Source organism: Macrobrachium rosenbergii, chromosome 34, assembly GCF_040412425.1.
Source record: "Macrobrachium rosenbergii isolate ZJJX-2024 chromosome 34, ASM4041242v1, whole genome shotgun sequence".
Classification (NCBI taxonomy): Eukaryota; Metazoa; Arthropoda; class Malacostraca; order Decapoda; family Palaemonidae; genus Macrobrachium; species Macrobrachium rosenbergii.
The window spans coordinates 6,124,840-6,147,209 of NC_089774.1; the positions used below are offsets into that span (position 1 = coordinate 6,124,840).

The 22,370-nt window shown below is 38.4% G+C and overlaps 2 protein-coding genes and 1 long non-coding RNA gene across 4 annotated transcripts in view; 1 reads left to right on the forward strand and 2 right to left on the reverse strand.

The window, feature by feature from the left end:
* Positions 1–3,649, reverse strand: part of LOC136856113 (uncharacterized) — a 28,580-nt gene extending 24,931 nt beyond the window's left edge. For both annotated transcript variants that reach the window (XR_010858240.1, XR_010858239.1), the window contains exons 1-2: positions 3,062–3,649; positions 1,260–1,396 (exon numbers count right to left, since the gene is read on the reverse strand). This is a non-coding gene — a long non-coding RNA (uncharacterized lncRNA). The remainder of the gene's footprint in view (positions 1–1,259; positions 1,397–3,061) is intronic.
* A 1,166-nt stretch (positions 3,650–4,815) lies between these two features.
* Positions 4,816–9,773, reverse strand: LOC136856114 (compound eye opsin BCRH1-like). Its single transcript, XM_067133762.1, has 9 exons — positions 9,615–9,773; positions 8,860–9,067; positions 8,105–8,258; positions 7,667–7,908; positions 7,234–7,392; positions 6,855–6,959; positions 6,192–6,314; positions 5,252–5,384; positions 4,816–4,971 (listed from the first exon to the last, which is right to left on the reverse strand). The coding sequence occupies exons 1-8, from the start codon at positions 9,653–9,655 to the stop codon at positions 5,286–5,288; spliced, it is 1,131 nt and encodes a 376-aa protein (XP_066989863.1). The 5' UTR covers positions 9,656–9,773; the 3' UTR covers positions 4,816–4,971; positions 5,252–5,285.
* An 8,029-nt stretch (positions 9,774–17,802) lies between these two features.
* Positions 17,803–21,387, forward strand: LOC136856115 (compound eye opsin BCRH1-like). Its single transcript, XM_067133763.1, has 9 exons — positions 17,803–17,953; positions 18,904–19,111; positions 19,256–19,409; positions 19,543–19,784; positions 19,911–20,069; positions 20,210–20,314; positions 20,436–20,558; positions 20,706–20,843; positions 21,235–21,387. Exons 1-8 carry the CDS (start codon positions 17,916–17,918, stop codon positions 20,802–20,804), a joined length of 1,128 nt encoding a protein of 375 aa, XP_066989864.1. The 5' UTR covers positions 17,803–17,915; the 3' UTR covers positions 20,805–20,843; positions 21,235–21,387.
* Positions 21,388–22,370: the final 983 nt, after the last annotated feature.

Consider the following 22,370-nt stretch of genomic DNA (forward strand, 5'->3'; position numbering starts at 1 on the left):
AATATCCATCGTCCATTTATTTCATTTCATACGAATATTAAAAATTTTGGGGATCTTTCTGATAGTGAACCCCAAGGGTTTTCAGGGTCGTTTTCTAGGGCTAATATTTCTTGGGGGTCATTATCTTTATGATACTTAGAGTCTTTTGTTCGTGTTTTTACGGGAATCCCCAACGGGCTTGTACTGAACACGCCGCAAAGGTGGGTACACACCGGGTTAAAACCCTTGGGGGTCACTATCTAGGAAAGATACAGTTTTGTCATCCCTCACATTTTGTGACTAGTTTATTATTATTATTATTATTATTATTATTATTATTATTATTATTATTATTATTATTATTATTATTATTATTATTATACGAATCCTCAAGGGAATAAACTATCTTTCTGTCTAAAAGACAAAGCAAAGTGCAACACTGTAACGAACTCTTAAATAAAACTAAAAATAAACAAAAGAACGAAAATATAAATACATCTATATACATCTACACATACACGGTGGCTGAGAAAAGTGAGGAAAAACACACAGAATTCTCTCACGGAGGAAAGAAGCACAGTAATGGACTTCTCTCTTCAGGCGATCGTAAATCTCTCTTAATACAGATTTTTTTTCAAGAAAGGGAAAGTTAGTAGGTGCTATGGGTCCTTTCCCTATTTGGGAGGTCTGGTAGTCCAGGGTATTAAGTTTAAAGAGGGCTTTTTCGTACCTTATAGAGCTAATAAAAATTTGTATGTATATATATATATATATATATATATATATATATATATATATATATATATATATATATATATATATATATATATATATATATATATTAATCCTAAATACTAAAACGAAGATATATAATATAAACAAGTAAAAATGCGCCCAAGTTTCTTCTTCGGCGCAATCGAGTTTTCTGTACAGCTGCTACAACGTATATAATCAAGGCCACCGAAAATAGATTGTCTTTCGGTGGTCTCGGTAGAATGCTGTATGAGCCGCGGACCATGAAACTTTAACACGGTGGTGGCCTGTCCTATAACGTTGCCAGAAACACGATCATGGCTAACTTTAACCTTTAAAATCAAAACTACTGAAGTTAGAGGGCTGCAATTTGGTATGTTTGATGACTGGAAGGTGGATGATCAACATACCAATATGCAGCCCTCTAGCCTCAGTGGTTTTTAAGATCTGAAGGCGGACAGACAAAGCTGGCACAATAGTTTCCTTTTACAGAATACTAAAAAAAAAAGAAGCAGAAGAATTCTTACCATCTTAAGTTGAAGCAGCAGTTGAACAGATCGCGAGGAGAAATTGAAGTTCCAGAGAACACTTCTTCTTAGGCCAATTCCCACAGCAGCACTGAAACTATAGATGAAGGGGCTATGTCGCTCAGTCAACAGGTACTCTGAAATCGGTACAGAATGATTATGCACTGTGCAAGGACTTCCAAGTCTTAATACAGAATCTTATGCTTACATTTACAACAAAGGTATCTGATATTATAGCTTTCCTTGTGGTTTGGATGGCTTTCCGTGGATGGTGAGAATCAATGGACAACTAAATTCATATTTAACACAGGCAAGACTTCACTTTGGGAAGGTGTCCTTAAAATGAAAAATGAAAAATTTTAGGCGTGTTTTTAAAATAAAATTGATTTTGACGTGGGGGCAAAGGTAATTTTACACTTAGAACAGATTGGCCAAATTTCCAACATATGATAAAGAAAGAAATATCGATCTTTTTAGGCATATAAGTTTAAAACTTGGAATGAGAAAGACTGTCTGAATATTTCTCACCATCCTAGGAACTAGATTTGATGGAGAGGACTGATAAGACTTTAAGAAAGCAATTCCCTCGTAAACAGTCTAATGAAGTTTTACCCCGTAGGGAAGGTAGTGCCGTCAGTGCACCTCATGCGGTGCACTGTAGGCATTACTCAAGGTTCTTTGGAGCGTCCCTTAGGCCACTGGCTGCAACCCCTTTCATTCCTTTTACTGTACCTCCTTTCATATTCTCTTTCCTCCATCTTACTTGATTCATAGTGCAACTATTTTGAGGTTTTCCTCCTGTTACACCTGTCAAACCACCTTTACTCTCAATGTGCAATGTGCATTTCAACACATCACACACATATATAATAAACAGAGCATTGATCTATCTATCATTCTGTCTATCCATCCATATTTAAGCAGTATTCACACATGCATAAAACAAAAAAGAAAAATATTTCCCAAAAACTCCTACCACCATCATCAAAAACTCAAACAAAATAACAAAAATAAAAATATTTAGAATAAGATTAACACTCAAACAAAATAACAAAATAAATATAAAAATATATATAATATTAATATATATATATATATATATATATATATATATATATATATATATATATATATATATATATATATATATATTATGTATCTGTTGGAAGGGAAACCTTATTATCATTATTCCTCCCCTCCCCCCTTTCTTGCGGCAGACATGTTGACCAGACAACCACAGAACCAAACCCCTTTTTTGTCTCTATAAAAATTTCACGCTAACTAAGAATCCCTGGAAGTGTTAAGACGCCTCCTTAGAGTTCTTACAGGAGTATCAAGCGGAATCTAACAGAGATTTCAGACACGGTGAAGCAGGTTCAGTTTCCCGTCAAATCGGTTAATAGAGCTTCTCTGAGTTGCTTTCATGCCTCGGCTGACAAAACACGGTTAGGGCTTCCGGTTTGTGGACGTTTTGTGAGAGAGAGAGAGAGAGAGAGAGAGAGAGAGAGAGAGAGAGAGAGAGAGAGAGAGAGAGAGAGAGAGAGTGTTTTTGTGTCTGTGCGAGAGAAAGACCTTGTCTGGGAGAGATGGAGTGTGTGTGTTTGACAGAGACTGTGTGAGGGAGAGAGAGTGGGTTTGTTTGTCTGAGAGAGAGAGCGAGAGAGAGCGAGAGAGAGAGAGAGAGAGAGAGAGAGAGAGAGAGAGAGAGAGAGAGAGAGAGAGGGTGTGTGTGCCTGTGAGCGTGAGAACTGCTTCCTTAATCGTAAATAAACATTATTTCTAAGACTGACAAACCGCCTTACCTCAGATACTGTGCTGTTGGCGAAAATCTACTGGCAAGGGTTCAACTAGGCCTATATTCTTCAATTCTTTGGTATCCGTAGACCAACTGGTGAGTGACTGACCCAATATTCCAGGTGACTGACCCCGGGTGTTGTCAATCTTGGTCTGTTGGCCTGATTTCCGAGGTCATCTGTATGTTTACCAGGTCATAATCTGTTTGGCCTAGTATGAGAACTTTTTAGTGATTCCTCTTGTCAACCTCGTATAGGATTCAGTCCCAGTTTTCTTGTGACCAATTTTGGTCCACAGAGGTCTCAGAAATTATTTATTTTATAGTGATTCGTCTTGTAAACTTTATGTAGGATTCAGCTGCCATTTTCTTGACACCAAATTTTGGTCCACGGGAGTCTCAGAAATGCTTGATTTTAGCGATTCTTTCTGTCAACTTTTTATGTAGGATTCAGCTGCCGTTTTCTTGACAGCAAATTTGGCACAAAGGAGTCTACAAAATGTCTTTCTAAACCACCGTCTTCAGCTATAACAGACCAAAGTTTAACCCAAACAAACACCTTTCCACTGACAAAGGTTTGACTGTACTGTCGAAGATTCAGAAGGGTACTGTGCGTAGTTTTATCTTCTGGTCCTTCGCTGTTCAAAAGCTGGGTTTATTTACATTCGGTAACAACTATATTCTGAGCACGCTTCGGTAGTTTGCAAGTTTATTTTCTCTTTTAGTTCATTTTGTTTTAGTTTTTCCATTTTGCTTCATAACTGCAAGTTTTCTTTTGTTGTTTCTACAGTTATTTGATTATTTTTATATCTGATTTTCATTGTTTTAATTTGTTTCTCCGTGAGTGAGAACATTTGTATCTCTGCAATAATTTTTTTAGTCCATTATTGCTTACATATATATATATATATATATATATATATATATATATATATATATATATATATATATATATATATATATATATATACATATATATGCATTGTTTATCAATATAATTTGTCGACCAAACAATATAGAAACTGGTCTATAGAATACTTTGATCCCCAGGGGCTAGTACTAAACACGTCGTCCCAAGGAACTTCCGCCATATTTAGTACTAGCACCTCTGAGTAGGAGACGCTTAGGTAACAAGCCAAAGCAACACCTGTGCCCATGCTTAAGACACCATTGCATGATACCCTCAGTGGTAAGTCTCCAGCCATACCACATTTTGGTTTTGTCTGTCAATATTAAGTCTTTATCAAACCATTTTCAGTCGTGGTTCATTAAGAAGCACGTTTTACCTTCATGAGAGACTGAAGGCTCAAGAGTCATTCTCACAAAAGTATGAAAACTGCAAGATGTTATTGGTAAGATCCAGAGACTGTTCCACATCTGGTAGGTATTTTGATGTTGTGAAATTCTTACTCTGTGTGGTGGATACAGACCTTGGTTTGTTTTTTAAGGAGGGTACAGACAGTTCCTGTATCCTTGGCTAAGTCAGAAATTCTTTGGGGCTTTGTGACCAGTTTATTGCTGGCAATATTTTAGCCACATCAAAACTTGGCTCTTTAATTGGTGTGGTAATTGTATTACACACAAACAAACACACACACATATATATACTGTTAATCATCTTTTGCACAAGGAATGCATCCTGTGTTTACCAGTATAAGGCAGACATCTATTTTTCCCTGGAGCCACTCTTTAGGAAAACACTCTTTTAATAAAACCTATATATATATATATATGGGGTATATCTATATGGGATATAAACTCCACTTGATGCAAGAGGATTTATTACTTTTTCAAAACCGAAGCTTCGGATTAATTTTTTTTATAAATTTTTTTCGATGCGTTTTACAAGGTCGCTTCCCTTTTCCCCACACTGCCGCTGGGCGATGGCGCCGTTGGTGTTTGGGGAAGTTTGTTGCACAGCTGCATGAAAATAAATAGATGTATTGCCAACAATACTTGAACACATGCCATGAGTCATTTTAGAGAAATGGTGAATGTCAGTTCATTACAACGTTTATAAAAGCTGGATATAAAAGGCAATTAACCCCCAAATCAACACCTCTGAACTGTAAGGGCACTGCGGAAACTTGCAGCACGCTTTGGCTATCTGGTACGAGCCACTGCGAGCTGCGAAGATACCCAAGAGCCGGCAGAGAATGACAAGTGGGTCTGACAGCCTCTAAGATCCAAACATACCAACCTGGACAAACTATCCTACTTTCTGCCTTCTTCGCTTAAGCCTTTTCCTTGTTCTCTGTATTACTCGTCTGGTTGTCGTCGTACTTCTTCTCTTCCTCGTGGACGCAGAACCAGGGCAAGTATTGGGTGATTGCCTGAAGAGGGGAGATAAACAAGATGTGAGTCATAGGACAGGTCGGAGCGAGGGATGGAGCAGGGTGTGCTTGCAGGAGACTCGGAAGGAACTTCGAATGTTTGTAGGAGCCAAGTTGGGATTGTATATAAGGGGACTGTTGAGCTAACTCTCCTTTACAGAAGTAAGTGAAAATGTGGATGAAGAATGTGGATTAAAATAAGACAATTTGAAGCTGTTGAGATGAATTGTTTGCTTGGCGTACGTGGCATTTGAAGAACAGGAATGTTGAAAAATGCAAAAATAAAGTGGTAAAAATCTTAGTACAAGAGAAAGGGTGGTTTAAGAATGTTTTCAGATGGTCTGGTCCTCTGGAAAGAATGAAAGATGTTAGGTTGGTGAAAAGAGTGTATAATTCAGTAAATTATGTGCGTGTGTGTGTGTATGTGTGAGTGTCTGTGTGGGTGGGTGTAAAAAACACGTGGTAGAAGCTCAAAGAGATAAAATTGACTCATATTAGAAAGAACATGTGGTAAAAGTTCAAACAGACAAATTTGACTCAAACTAGAAAACACTATATTCTAGCAAATTGCTTCTAATTACATTTTGAAAAGAGTGGGTCCTAGGGTGGCCTGAGACCTATTGGTGTGAGCACAATGAAATGAAGACCCTAATCAACTGAAGTGGACTTTGAAAGACCTCTAATAAGAGTTTTGTTGTCATGTCTCAACAGCATTTCTGAAGGATCCCCAGACATTCCACCTAATGAAATAAAGCAACAACAGCATTCAACACTTATATTACAGATGTGACGAAGGAGTTCTCTTACCAGACGGAACTTGGGATGGCTGATAGCGTAGACAAAAGGATTGTAGCAGGAGGCACTCTTGGCCAGGAGAGCGGGAAGCATGGTCACCAGTGGGGTGATGTTGTGGTAGTTTCCAGACACACCCTTCAGGGAGAGATTTGAGATTCCTGTTACATTTCACGAGTTACTGAAGTTTGGCAAAGAATTTACTTCGTTAAACTTTACTTGAGGTTTCCAAGTCAACGTAAGGTTTGGAAAGTTTCGTCTGGGTAGGAAATGAACCTAATCTAGTCTTAGAATATTTGGGGAAGATGTTCTCATTTATTCTTTAAATAAGTTTGCTTTCCTCAAAAGAAATAATTTTACTTTCTCAAAAAAATTATATTTAAGGTTCTGAAGCTAATTTCAAGTAGACATTCATCATGATGTCCAACAGAAAGTAGAAAATTTAACTAACTGATCTAACTTTGGGGTCTAGAAGGTGAAAATTTCTATCAACACAGCTGACAAAATAGGTCAGTTGGGCTTTATTAACAACAGGATAAGTTTGAGTTTTGAAATGGAAACTTCACTGAAACAGCTCACAAGAAGAAAGTCAATCAGGCTAAGTAGAAACTAAGACTGTTTAATGCCAAAGTATTTTTGAGAGTATATCATCAGGATCATGAAATTCGTGATAATTACCTGAATGGTGATGATAGCATAAGGGACCCAACAGCAGAGCCACAAGCTAACGTTAGCGATGGCGGTCTTGGCAATGCGCACCTCAGCGCGCTGGGACTCGGCTTCCTGTTTGGGACGGCATGACGTGTTGTTAGTATCCTATAGCACCCTTCGAGGTTATATTTATGTATCCTAGTTATCACAGAACAATCTAATAAGCATCCTGAATCACTTTGTTGGCCTCACATGATAGCCCAAAGGATTTGTTCTTCCAGTTAAGTGTTACATCCCAAGGGGACCTACTTCAGATATGTGGTCTGATAAGAAAAACTGATTAGAAGCTTACGTAAGACATTTTAAACATTTATAGAATGCAAATATGAGGGACCGAAGTGCTTACGTTAGAACGAAGGTTGGCAACGTTCATCTTCTTGGCCTGCTGACGCATGGCTGCTTCGTGTGCGAAGATGGCCTTGACGATGAAGATGTAAGATCCCGCAATGAATGTTGCTGGGAGGCAGAAGTCGAAGAAGATGATGCACATATTGTAGCTCTTGGTCTGTTAGTGAGAAGAGGAAAATGGCTATTAGTCGAAGACTATCAACACTGTATACCGGAAGTTTTTTGGCACAGAAATGCAGTTGTGTATTCTGGAGGAGAAGAGAGGGCTGAAGGTTGGATTAACATCTCTGCCTCATAAAAAGAACCATACTTTACTAAAACTAGCTGTAGATCATAGGAGTTTGATTTAAGAGTTAATGCTTCACAATAAAAAAAAAACCAAGTGTAAGAAAAAATGTATTTGTCTAGATTAGGCAAGCCTCATAACTTACGTTGAAGTCCTGTGAGATGTAGTCGTAACTGCAGGAGTCCAGGATTCCCTCAGGAATGTACTTGCCCCATCCGAAGAATGGAGGAAGAGCCCAACCAATGGCCATTGCCCAGCAGAAGAGACACATCATCTTAGCTTTGCCAGCAGTCAGTTTAGGGCCATTGAAGGAATTGCAGATGATGTTGTATCTATCCCAGGAGATCATCACCAAGGACCAGATGCTGCAGACACCAGTTACGGCACCTGTGAAAACAACGTGGAATAATCGTACAGGTGTGAGGGTGAATTTGCTTACAAACTATACTCCAAAGTTGCAGTTGTGAGATATTCACAACTCCAAAGTGATATTTACACTGGGTGAATTCTTACCCTATAAGATTCAATACTAATGTTATTCTCTTCTTTCACATGGGGCTTCTGCTTTCTCAACGCAACCTACCAAGAGCAGCGTAGAGCTGACAGTAGAAGGCGCTGAACATCCATCGTCCGCCCATGAAGCAGTTGTAGGCAAATGGAGGGAAGTTTGTGGTCAACATAATCATGTCAGACACGGCCAAGTTCACGACCAATAAATTCGCAGGGGTCTGAAGAAACTGCAACGGAGGTCAAGAGTGATATGAGTTATAATTCTTATTGGATATCTACAGTAGACTAAGTTGTTATGATTTTGAGATGGCTGTTGGACAGAAAAGAAATTGAATTATGTTAATTTGCAAAGACAATAGCCAGTCAGGAAAGAAATTCTATTCTTTGAAAAGCTGATGATCAACAGAAAAGATTTAATACTGATTTGCAAAACTGAATACTGACAAAATTTTAATTAGTTTCGAAGCTTATTGATAGACAGAGAAGAAATGTCATTGGTTTATAGCATCAATTAATGGTCAGAAAAGCTTAATTCACTGGTTTGAAGAGCATATTACTACACCAAAAAGAAAGTTTTTCATTCTCTGACCAGTTAGATAAAATTCCTGAGTTTCCAAAGCTAATCTCAATTTATAAAAATCTTGACTGGATATTTAAGCTTGGCATTAGACTCTAGGTGATTTCATGGTTTCATAAAGTGGACAAACAGTCAGAAAGAGAAATTTCTGACTCTGTAAGACCAGATATCAAACTTGTGAAGAGGATGGAGATGAATTTTTGACTTTTGTTACTTTCTTCTCCTCATTGGGCATCTGACATAGCTCTTACCTTAGCCTTGAAGTACAGGTGGATCACAATCAGATTGCCAGTAATGGAGAAGAAACCCAGGAAAATGTAGATTACACCTAACAGGTAGTGCCACATTGGGTTCACTGGAGGGAAGCTGTACCAGTGTTGATGGACCATATGCTTGATCTCTTCTGGGACGAAATCGACCACGGTCATCCCTGCTGGGTACCCAAAGGTGGCCTCTTGCCTAAAAGTGGAGAAAAGGGAGGAAACAGTGTTCCAGTTATTATGGGTTCATTGATGGATCTTGAAGGGAGAATAAGGATGGGACTTTTAGGGTCAAATTCACCACAAGAAATATTTCTACTCTGAGTGGTAGCCATCGTTATGTTTCAGTGTTATTATTATTATTATTCAGATGATGAACCCTATTCATGTGGAACATGCCCACACCAAAGAATACAGTGTTCATTAGAAAGAATGATCAGTTGATAAACAGTAGGACGCACTATTAATAGCACGGATTTTGGCCCTTGTGATAAACTACCATTATCTAGGGGACTTTTGGCCACACATCATTATGACATGAGGATATCCTAGTATAAGGTGGTACATTGCATGACAAAGATATGAGAATATCCTAGTATAAGGTGCTACATATCACGACAAAGGTAATATGGGCACATCCCACTATAAGGTGTTATAATGACAAAGTTAATATGAGTATATCCCAGTATAAGGTGCCACATGTAAGAACTAAGAAACAGACATAAAAAAATACATTCTCAATTTACCCAAAATAGGCAAACTGGGGTCCTGTACTGTTGACAGCCATTTTGAGAGTAAAACGGTCTGGGGGGAACTTTTGAAGTCAGGCAAGAGACGAACTCAAAAAATCCTCCACCAATTTCCTGCAGGAGAGGAATAATTCGGTGGACAGCAGAAGGGACTTGAAGTCGAAGCTTGCATCGACCAGAGCTCTGAGCAGAGTTTATATACCGTACGCTTGAGAGGTAATCCAATCAAAAGGTGGGTGGGGGAGGAGGTAAACTGTAAACGGAAGTCCTGTGTCGACCCAGAAGGTGTTGGAGTCATCGATTTTGGGGTTTGAAGATTCAGGCCGTTCAGAATTTTTCAATAAACTTTGCTGCTTCTCAGATATGACTCCAGAGAGTTGCTGTTTACACAATATAAACGAGAGGCTTTGCTTATTAATGCAGACGTCCCCTGCCAAATTTTCTGGAGACTTTAAAAGCCAGAAAACAATTTTGGAAGATTATTGGAACCAAGATTAGCAGTGTGTCCGTCTAGGGCATAGGTTCCTGACCTTTTTGTTCTTCTGTACCCCTTGGGCACTTTTATAGATTGCTGTGTGCCCCTAAAAATTGAGGATGAAAAAGAAAAACAAGGAAATTGATATTGTGATATAATCCTAATATGAAATCTGTTTGTGTAGAGTAAAGCTTTGCTTACTAAAATGAGAAAAAAAAAGACAGGACATTGTGCCACCTCAATGCAGAATACATCATGCACTGGCTATTCTCTCAGAGCCAATGTACCCCCTGAAGAGTCAAAAAAGTACATGTACCCCAGGCTGGGAACTCCTGGTCTAGGGGGATATGGCAAAATTAATACAAGGGTCCAGAATTTTTGTGCTATTGCATGGCACTGTTTCCTAATTAAAATTCCAGGGCAGTCACATTTCTGTATCAAGTTCTTCTCGGAAAGGTTTCAACAATTTCAGTCTTACCTAAGAATGAATCAGTAAGATTCCATGAGTTCCCACCAAGACCACTTTCTTCATTAAAAATTTAAGGATTACCTCGGCCTAAATCTGTAAAAGTCCATAGGCTTCTGTACCAATGCCACTTTCATCATTAAAAAATGAATGGATTGCCTTGTTTTTGCCAAAGATATTTTCATAAATAAAGGACCAAGACACTCCTAGTATCAGCTACAATAATGTCCTGTTTTCAGCTGAGGCACAATCATTAAAAAAATTCCAAAACACTCCCATTTGCTGCCGAGTCAAGGGTCATTGCCAAAAGACAGTATCTTTTCGAAATTGTAGGGCGGGTCATTTTCAGGACACCTGCATTGTCGAAATTTAATGGCAGGCCTTTTTCCCGAGATAGGGTCTAAATACTCGTGCTGTTCTTTTTCGAGACAAAATTATTATATAGAAATTCGAGTACAGTTTTATTTCTTTGTTTTTTTTTTTACGAGACAAAATAATTATTGAAATTCTTTCTTGTGAAGTCATTTCCTGGAAACATTGATCACTGGAAATCTAGCGGACTCCTTTTTCAAGAGAGATTTATCAATGGAATTCTTACGCAATCATTTTTCGTGACAGGTTTATCATTGAACTCTTACAGACATTTTTCGAGATAGATTTATCATTGGAATTCTTGCGCAGTCATTTTTAGACAGGTTTATCATTGTAATTCTTGCGCAGTCCTTTTTCGTGACAGATTTGTCATTGTAATTTTACACAGTAATTTTTCGAGACAGGTTTATCAGTGGAATTCTTGCGCAGTCATTTTTCGTGACAGGTTCATCACTGAAATTCTCCCGCAGTCATTTTTCGAGACCAAATCACTTTCGAAATCCCCTGGAATCTCTTTTTCGAGAAGGAAATACTCTAGATTTTATGGCTCTGGTACAAAACAGACTCAGCATCGAAATTCAGATGCAAAAGGATTGATTGACTGATTTACAGATTTTAAACATACATGCCAAGCACTGGGGCAACTAAGGTCATTCAGCGCTGAAACGGAAACTGACAGTAAAAGGTCTGAAAGGTGTAACAGGAGGAAAACCTCAAAGCAGTTGCACTATGAATCAATTGTTAGGAGAGGGTGGACAGTAAGATGGAAGAAAGAGAATATGAACGGAGGTACAGTAAAAGGAATGAAAGCAGTTGCAGCAGCTAGGGGAAGATGAAAAAGGAGCTTTATCAAACTCCAGGAGAATCCAGGATAACGTTTATTGAGATATTTACATTAATATTTATATAAAGATGAATCCTTTCTTATCATTAATAATTGCAAGCCTTAATTTTAGCTTTCTACATAGATTTTGAAAAGTTACTTTCAGAGAATTAAACCATCCTTTTTTCAGAATCTTTACTGATAAACATTGCTATTTTTAACCAGAAATTTCTTCATTCAATCCCTTTAGCCTCTCGCCTCAGTTTGCTGTAACAAAATAGCCTTTGGAACGTTTTGTAATATTTGAAAACAATAAAATGATTCATTTGTATATATGTACATATATATAATATATATAAATACATAAGAGTTGATTACTTACACAATATACTGTGCATTTATGCAAATAATAACAGGACCTTCTTTAAACACGATTTAATTTACGACTAGCAGACGATGGGGACAGTTAGTCCTTGAAAGCTTAAGACTTCTGTGAATAAATTTCCATATATATATATATATATATATATATATATATATATATATATATATATATATATATATATTCTTAGATGCTTCACTTTTAATCCCACACTGTCTCCATTCCTGGGTGACTTACGTTTGTAAGCATCAACAAAATATTTAGTATTTCTCCAACCACAGAATATGTATGTCAAGACTTCTCGCCTTTCAACACCCCAGTGAAACGTGAAGGCAAAAAACGACCTTCTGGGGGTTTCAAAGATGTCGTCTTTCCTCTGTAGCTCAAGTTATGTGACTGGAGCTATTTGTGGCGTCTGGAATTAGCTGGGAAAATCCCCCTTAACAGGATCAATGTTTCGACTTCAACAGCCATTTTCTCGTCTAGAATAAAGGGCTTATGGAGTGGAGGGCTTACCTTGGGAAGAACATCTCTTCCACAACATTTCTTGCTAGCTGTCTTCGCGTAATACCAATTGGGTGGTTTGTTATGCTACTTGGTCTCACAGCTGTTTGGGGTAATGGATGCTCCTGCAATCGCTTCCAGAAGTACCTGCGACCTGGAACTTTCTGGTAGCACTCGTGACCTTGACCTTTCTGGTAACACTCGTGACCTTGACCTTTCTAGTAGCACCCGTGACCTTGACCTTTCTAGTAGCGCCCGTGACCTGGACCTTTCTAGTAGCATGCGTGACCTGGACCTTCTATGCCTATACTTGGAGGAATGTTCAGCAATGCCTGGTCAAGAGAGAGAGAGAGGCCTGCCAGTCACTAATCCCTTTGAGACTGCCTTGCCGCCAAGATATGTTAAACCATTCTACGCCAGCTGACCATACAAAATATTTAGCTGTTTCTTGACAAATGAAGGGTACCATTTCCACTTTATAATTAATAAGCTCTTATAATTCGACCAAAATGTCAGGGATATTGTAGAAGATATCTGGGAATTTTGAATTAAATTACTGAGCTTCTTAGCGGAGATGTCTGCAGAGTAGGACATTACATTAGAGATTTGAAATAGTTTTTTTTAGGAGTCACCAGAACAGTTATTCAGAATGTATAAACACACACACTATATACATATATATATATAAAATATATATGTATATATAATGTGTATATGTATGTATATATGCAATGTATATACATAAAGTATATATAAATTTTTGTGAAGTGGCTTTCTTATAATACAAAAATATTAAGCCACAAATATCGTTTAATGTCATATTCACTCAAAAGAAAATTACAATTGATAAGTACTTCTGCACAGGCCAGGATTCGAACCATGGCCTGGTTTAAAAACAAAGGTAGACAGTGACTTTGACCACCCGGCCATCAAGAGAGGCATAAGTTGATATCGACTCTGCCGTACATATGACTATAAAGCTCAGGTTCTGTGTATAGATTCGACATCAACCCAGTCCACCATGATTGCTGATTGGTAAGTTTGTAAAATATAAAGCCACTAATATTGTTTAATATCGTATTCACTATACTTTGGGAATATCACTTAAGGTTTGACTCACGGCTGGATGAAATTCCTATATCAATTATAGTAAATTATAATTACCCGTGGGTGCATGTCGTTTCCAACGCACAGTGAACTCAATATGAAAAGACACTCTCTGGCTTATACTTATACTGCAGGGATTTCACGAACTGCCTGAAACTTCAGGCAGATAGCAAAATGCACTTAAGGACATTTGATACCCCAGGGGCTAGTACTAAACACGGTGAAACACATTTGATCCCCCAGGGGCTAGTACTAAACACGGCAAAATACATTTGACACCCCAGGGGCTAGTGCTAAGTGTGCAAGAAAGTGCATGCTTGTAAATGTTCCACCACTGTCCTCCTCAAGAGTGAGACCAAGGATAACCATCGCGTCCTCTGCATCTGAGAAATCACCAGTCTCAAGACCTAACTTCATAAAAGGCTTACTTCTTTATCTAGGGTAACTCTCTTGTCTTGTGGGCAAATGCCTTGGGATTTGTGCAACAGAGGATCACAGAGATGCCCCTCTTGATAAAGTCTTTCTATGTGGACTGAGTTTTTGTCAGAATCTTGTGATGCAGCCTCGATTCAATTGTTGGATTAGACCACAAAGACCACCTGCTGGCACAAGCCCTCGCTTCTAAAGCAGCAACGGTGTAAAAACTCCAAATTTAATGAACTTGAAAGGCAAAAAGTATACCTTTTATATAAGACTGAACTCGCAGGATAAGATCTTCAAGGAAGACACTTTTGTGGGTGCTGTTGTTTCAAGATATCTGGATAGAACAAAAGGAATAGAGAAGACTTAGGAAGCTAGTCAGGTTCTTTCTTGACGTGACTTGGAAAAACTAATCCTGGAAAACTAGGATTCGAGTTTCTCTGAATTCAGAACCACACATTTGTTAGAAAACTGTGAACTCCATAGTTTTTTTTTTCAAAGGACATGATTTTGCTTGTCTCTGCAGGATAGAACTAAGAATGATTAATTCCGATTTCTTTATGTATATATATATATATATATATATATATATATATATATATATATATATATATATATATATATATATATATATATATATATACAGTAGAATCGACTGTTCACTCTTTCACCGGATAGGCATGTAACTGTAATAACCACAATGCCTCATTAACTTCTCGATTTCTTCCCACTTTTTGGATGACCCTGTCACTATGAAGCCTAAGATCGGAATGGAGAACAGAGTGAAGAAATTGTGATGTCCGTGGAAAGATTCGAACCCGCGACAAGAATATCAGAAGGAGGGAACGTGACTCACCTGACCATGAAAGAGGATCTGTTTTAATTTTTTACACAAGTATCTGACAACAGGATTCATTTAAGAGTAAATTATTACTATTATTCTGAAATAGGCAAGTCTGAAAATCTATTAACTTGCCCACAAACGAAGAATGGAGACGGTAAAACTGGAGTGGAGAAAGCAATCAATGAATATAAACAAACATCAAGGTACATATACAGTATATATATCTATTAAAACTGGTGTCACAACATCTAAGTCATGAATACATAAACACAATGACAGCAGAACAATATTATTGTAGTGAAGTTGAATCAAAACCAGAAGTCTTCCTCCTAGATTCTCCTAAGGCTCTATTGGAAGGTGTGTTGTTCAGTGAGTGGAGAAAATTAGTATTGTTTCCTACTGATATACTGCATCTGCTACAATAGTTCCATGACTTCAAACACGTTTCAACCATGGGCACAAATCTCTCACGCTACAGGATATGGTTGAGAACATTTTTGTCGTGATCTCTCTCGCGTATGAGTACACAGGATTGTACTGAACACTTCATTAAACCGAAGCAAGTCATGGTAGGTAAAAATTCATCAGCTCATGTCAAAACTCTGGAAACAGTTCTTCAAACTTAAGGAAGTTTTTGGTGGTAAGTTAACTGTAAACTATCTTGCTGAATTTGTAAAGTACAGGACTTCCTATATCCCAGTACAAGACTGAATGTTTTCATGGAAGATAACAATTCTTCAAATATTTTCCAGATGTGGACACAAGTTTTCATTCTTGAGGAAAGTAGTGATTAGAAATTAGTTTTATCCAAGTTCTCATTCTTGAGGACAGTGGTGATTAGAAATGAGTTCTATCCAAGTTCTCATTCTTGAGGACAGTGGTGATTAAAAATGACTTTTATCCAAGCCCTCATTCTTGAGGACAGTGGCGATTAGAAATGAGTCTTATCCAAGTTCTCATTCTTGAGGACAGTAGTGATTAGAAATGACTTTTATTCAAGTTCTCCTTCTTGAGGACAGTGGTGATTAGAAATGATTTTTATCCAAGTTTTCATTCTTGAGGACAGTGGTGATTAGAAATGACTTTTATCCAAGTCCTCATTCTTGAGGACAGTAGTGATTAGAAATGACTTTTATTCAAGTTCTCCTTCTTGAGGACAGTGGTGATTAGAAATGAGTTTTATCCAAGTCCTCATTCCTGAGGACAGTGGTGATTAGAAATGACTTTTATCCAAGTTCTCACTTTTTCCAAGTTCTCATTTGAGGACAGTGGTATTTAGAAATGATTAGTCTTTTATCCAAGTCCTCATTCTTGAGGACAGTGGTGATTAGAAATGAGTCTTATCCAAGTCCTCATTCTTGAGGACAGTGGTGATTAGAAATGAGTCTTATCCAAGTCCTCATTCTTGAGGACAGTGGTGATTTACTTTTATCCAAGTTCTCATTCTTGAGGACAGTAGTGGAAATTACTTTATCCAAGTTCTCATTCTTGAGGACAGTAGTGATTAGAAATTACTTTTATCCAAGTTCTCATTCTTGAGGACAGTAGTGATTAGAAATTATCAAGTTTATCCAAGTCCTCATTCTTTTATCCAAGTCCTCATTCTTGAGGACAGTGGAGGACAGTGGTGATTAGAAATGAATCTTATCCAAGTCCTCATTCTTGAAGACAGTGGTGATTAGAAATGAGTTTTATCCAAGTCCTCATTCCAAGTCAAGTTCTCATTCTTGAGGACAGAATTTACTTTTATCCAAGTGATTAGAAATTAGCTTTATCCAAGTCCTCATTCTTGAGGACAGTGGTGATTAGAAATTACTTTTATCCAAGTTCTCATTCTTGAGGACAGTAGTGATTAGAAATTACTTTTATCCAAGTTCTCATTCTTGAGGACAGTAGTGATTAGAAATTACTTTTATCCAAGTTCTCATTCTTGAGGACAGTAGTGATTAGAAATTACTTTTATCCAAGTTCTCATTCTTGAGGACAGTGGAAATGAGTTTTATCCAAGTTCTCATTCTTGAGGACAGTGGAGATTAGTGATTAGAAATTACTTTTATCCAAGTTCTCATTCTTGAAATTACTTTTATCCAAGTTCTCATTCTTTTGTCCAAGTCCTCATTCTTGTGGACAGTAGTGATTAGAAATTACTTTTATCCAAGTTCTCATTCTTGAGGACAGTAGTGATTAGAAATTACTTTTATCAAAGTTCTCATTCTTGAGGACAGTAGTGATTAAATTTTCAGTAGTGATTTTTATCCAAGTTCTCCTTCTTGAGGACAGTAGTGATTATAAATAAACAGTAGTGATTATATATATATATATATATATATATATATATATATATATATATATATATATATATATATATATATATATAAAGACTGCTAAATTGATCTAAAATGTTTAGAGATGGTATATTTGAATTTATTTGATAGATTTTCTATCCTGGGAGATATAGCCAAGAAACTGGACAAAGTCTGTTTACCCAAATTCTCCACTGTTTGGAAAAAATAAAATCTCAAGTGACATTTCACATTAATTTTATTACACATACACATACATGAACACACACATTTCCAAACATTCAACAGAAAGGAACCCATACAAATGACTATAATGAACCAACAGAAAGAAAGTATGTTAGTCAGCCGTGTTGACGCTCAATCGTCTGCAAAGTCTACAACTATACATGAAGACTTTCAAGAAAAGAAGAAAGAGGTCTTTACATAATGCCACGTTAATCCCCCTTAGCGGATACGCCAAGGAGAGACCAACCGGGTATATAAGAAGGCGTGCGGCCTCCCTACATCCAGGAGCCTCTTCATCACTCCGAGAAGGATTGAAGCTAGGAACTTGGGCATTTCAGGCAGCCCTCAACCCCTCCAATCTTTTCGTAAACGATAAAATGGCGAACTCGACAGGACCCTCTGTGGCTTATTACGGGTGAGGAAGTAACCGTTATGTATATTCTTATATTCTCATACTTCAAGTATTTCTAAAAGGGAGGTGGTGCTCTATATACTTACAAAAAGCTGCTCTTGGTCAGGCTAGCAGATCCACACTTTGGAGAGATTTTACAGCTAGGTTTTCGCAATCAGTGCGTCAACAGTAAACAATATTTACCATTATTTCAAAGGTCTGCAGTGAGCTTCCTTGTAGCTGGGGCTACAGACACAAAATGTACTCTATGTCTTCATTTCCTAAAGACTGTAAGTGGTCAGATTAAGATAGCCTCTCGTAGCAAAAGCTACAGACACTCAAAAGGTACATCTCCAGGAAACTGCAATTTTCTTTTATCACTTTTTAAAGCCCGCAAGTTGTCACAATAGGAGAGTCTCTTGTAAAAGAGGCTACAGACACTTGTAATACGTCTTCAAGGAGCTGTACTTACCTTTATTCATCTCCTAAACTCTGAAAGTGCTTAGACTTGGAGTGCCTCTTGTAGCAGGGGCTATAGACATTCATAGTGTGTGTCTGAAAACAACTATTCTTTCTCTTTTCCAATTTCTAAAAGGTCTTTAAGTGGTCAGAATAACAGGCCCCCCTGTAGCAGATGCAGTATATCAGTAAGAAACAATACTAATTTTCCTGCTCACTGAACACACCCTCCACCAATAGAGTCTTACGAGAACCTAGAAACAAGACTTCTTGTTTTGATTCAACTTCATTATAATAATTTTTCTGCTGTCATTGTGTTTATATATTTTCCTTGCTGTTTGTTGATTTTCGTCTATATTCATTAATTACTTTCTCCGCTCGCTTTTACCTTCGTCATTCTTCGCTTATGGGCACTCTGTTCTTAGATTTTTAGGCTTGCTAAGTATGAATACGTGCCCGTTTCAAAATAATAGTAATAAAAATAATAACAGTAATATTCTTCTCCTATCTTCCAGCCAAGATGCCACCTTCGGTTACCCTTCAGGTGTCACCCTCGTGGACTTCGTCCCCGAGGAGATCAAACATATGGTTCACCAGCACTGGTATAGCTTTGCGCCCGTCAACCCAATGTGGCACTACCTCCTGGGAGTCATCTACATCTTCCTCGGCTTCTTCTCCATCGTCGGCAACGGACTTGTCATCTACCTGTACATGAAGTGTAAGGTGAGTAAAATTAAGCAACAGTCGTTGAGTGATGTTCGTCCCTTGCAGAATTCACTGAGATACGAACTTCCCCACAACTCTGAAGGCAGTCTTTGCCGTGTGTATAAATCAAACGTATATCTCAAGTGATGTCTTCTCCGACAGGAGCTGAGGACACCCACCAACTTGCTGATCGTCAACCTTTCCCTCTCTGACCTGATCATGTTGACTTCCAACTTCCCACCATTTGCGTACAACTGCTTCATGGGAGGCAAATGGATGTTCAGCCCCTTCTTCTGTGAGCTTTACGCTGCTCTTGGTAAGCTTCGTGGCATTGTCTTGCTCTCTTTCACATCGGGAGCATGATCGTGTTGGTGAAAGTGGTTCCTTGAATAGCCAGAGCATTTACAAGATGGCCGAGCAATCTCAACAATTCATGTGTATCATTGCAGGGGCTGTCACTGGTGTCTGCAGCATCTGGACTCTCGTGATGATCTCCTACGACAGATACAACATCATCTGCAACTCCTTCAATGGACCTAAGCTGACTCAGGGCAAGGCTATGGCTATGTGCCTCTACTGCTGGACAATGGCCATTGGCTGGTGCCTTCCTCCCTTCTTCGGATGGGGCAAGTACATCCCTGAGGGCATCTTGGACTCCTGCAGCTACGACTACATCTCTCAGGATTTCAACGTAAGTTTGCGATTACAAATTTTGCTGCTAATCAAAGTTCCCAAGCAAATTAGTCTGAGGTGTGTTTCCACTTTAAATGATAGGCTCACAGAAATGTTAATGGTTTTTCCTGTTATTTTCTTGCAGACCAAGAGCTACAACATGTGCATCATCTTCTTTGACTTCGTCTTCCCCGCTACCATCATCGTTTTCTCGTACGTTTTCATTGTGAAAGCCATCTTCGAACACGAGAAATCAATGAGGGAACAGGCTAAGAAGATGAATGTTGCCAACCTTAGGTCCAATGTAAGTCACGTTTACTCACTTGCTCAGCTGTTGAAAGTTACAAGGCACTGAATTTTTGGATTCCAATTCCAGACTGCCTAATGCTATGGAAAACTGATGTAGAGAGGTTAACCCGTTTTGTATCAATTGTCTTCCATCAGGAGGCCGAGTCCCAGCGTGCTGAGGTCCGCATTGCCAAGACTGCCATTTGCAATGTCACCCTTTGGCTGTGCTGCTGGGTCCCATATGCTGCCATCACCATCCAGGTATGCACTAAAAAGCAGACAAGATTTCTCTAAACTTTGCGAATATGTAACGAAAAACTCACAGCTACTGATACACGCAAACGTGGGCGTCTGAGAATGAGTCAATATATCTGTATTGCAGGGTGTCTCTGGTAACTACGAGAACATCACTCCTCTGGTGACCTTGTTGCCAGCTCTCTTGGCAAAGTCCGCATCTTGCTACAACCCCTTCGTGTACGCCATCAGCCATCCCAAGTTCCGCATGGTGAGTTTCTTTCTCTCTTTCTGTTCTCACTCACCCTGCCAATATGATAACTGGTGTTTAACCTTGTTAGCACTGCATCTTGTGTTATTTTCACTGCTGCACTTGTACCTGTTTGAATCTTACTTTGCATTATTTCCGTTAAAACAGGCCATCACGAAGCACATGCCTTGGTTCTGCGTCCACGAAGTGGAGCGCAAGACAGATGACAGCCAGTCCAACAACACCGTCGCCAACGAGAAGGCATAAGGAGGCTGCTTATCGAAATGTAAAAATAACAAAAAAATAGTAAGTCTTATTCAGTTTCAATCTCTTGAATTAAGAAGTTTGAATCAAACACTGACAAAGTTGCTCCAAGTTCTTGAGTAAACCTTTTCTTCTTCTTTATCAGTTTCACTTGTAGCTCTGCAACATTTCATGTTGGCTCCTCTAAATGCATTTCAAACTTCTCATTCCTCAGATTTTTAACTGTTTTAGCCCTTTTCTCTCATGTCTACTTCTTAAAGTCACCATTTCTTCTCTGATCTGCTTCTTGAACTTACCGTTTCTCGCGGATTCTTACTACGCTCACAAATTTCTGTCTAAAAGCAGGAATTTTCGTCACGCAACTGTTTCCCAAACCAACCCTTTTTCAGACATGGCTCCAGCCTAAACTGTCCATTTTTTCCGCCCCTCACAGGTTTTTCTGCTCGTTGACGCCATTGATGATGACGAACTCCTCCTCGACCGGTGAATAGAGTGGGTCGTTTCACCGTTTAAACCTTCGTGAGAGAAATAACTTGGAAACATTGAGGCCTCACTGTTTCTACAAAATAAACTTCCTTTGCATAAACACTGGTGTTCCTTGGCCTTACTGTTGCTAGAACTGAGTACATGGGTGAACATAAAGCCTTGCAAATGCAGGAAAACACTAAAGCAATGGGTTGCAATAGTACGGAGGAAGCCTTTACAGTTTTGGGAGGCAGATTTATGCAACTAAGTCTCTTGCAAGTTTCAAAGCCTCTGGGATTTTCTACAGTGTTACCATGGTGACAGGAACTAAAGGGTTTTGAGACAAGCCCAAAAATGAAAACAAAATTAGTTATAAGAGCATATAGAACCAAAATAATGGCAACTTTGGAGCTGAGTAGCTCAGGGATGCATGTTTTCTCTTATGTTGATGCAACAATAAGGTGAAAAAGCTATTTAGGTTAAGGAAGGTTAAATGATGGAAGTGAATGCTTTCAATGACCAGGTAACCTAGAAGAACCACACATAAAGGTAAGTCCATATACAGATGACAGTGATAAAGGAAGGTGGGAGACTGAGGAAAAACTTCTATGGCAAAAGAAGCAACAGACATGGATTTATCAAAAAAAGGGAACAACAGAAAACTGAACACAGTGACCAAAGAAACTGTCTGAGTCTGAATAACTCCTCTAACTTTGAATGAGACTCGACATGGAGTTAAATATGGGCCTGATAGCATTGTCTATTATAAAAGACTATCTGAGGACTGATGATGAAATGTGTAATCTCCCAACAACAAGAAGTAAGTCACCACCACTAAACTTTTGGCAAACATACTAAATTTTGACAGTAACAGTGCTTTTCAAGATGTCTGAGAACATTAATATACTACAGTCTCTCTTCTACTCAATGCCATCTGTATTTACAAAAGTCCTCTCTCTCTGGAGAGACAACTTACAAAGGTGCTATCTCTCTCTCTCTTTCTCTCTCAGAAAATTTCCTTTAAATAAGCAAAGACAGGAACTACATTGAAAATAAAAATATATAAAGCTTGTAAATACAAGAAACTAATCCAAGCAGTTAGAT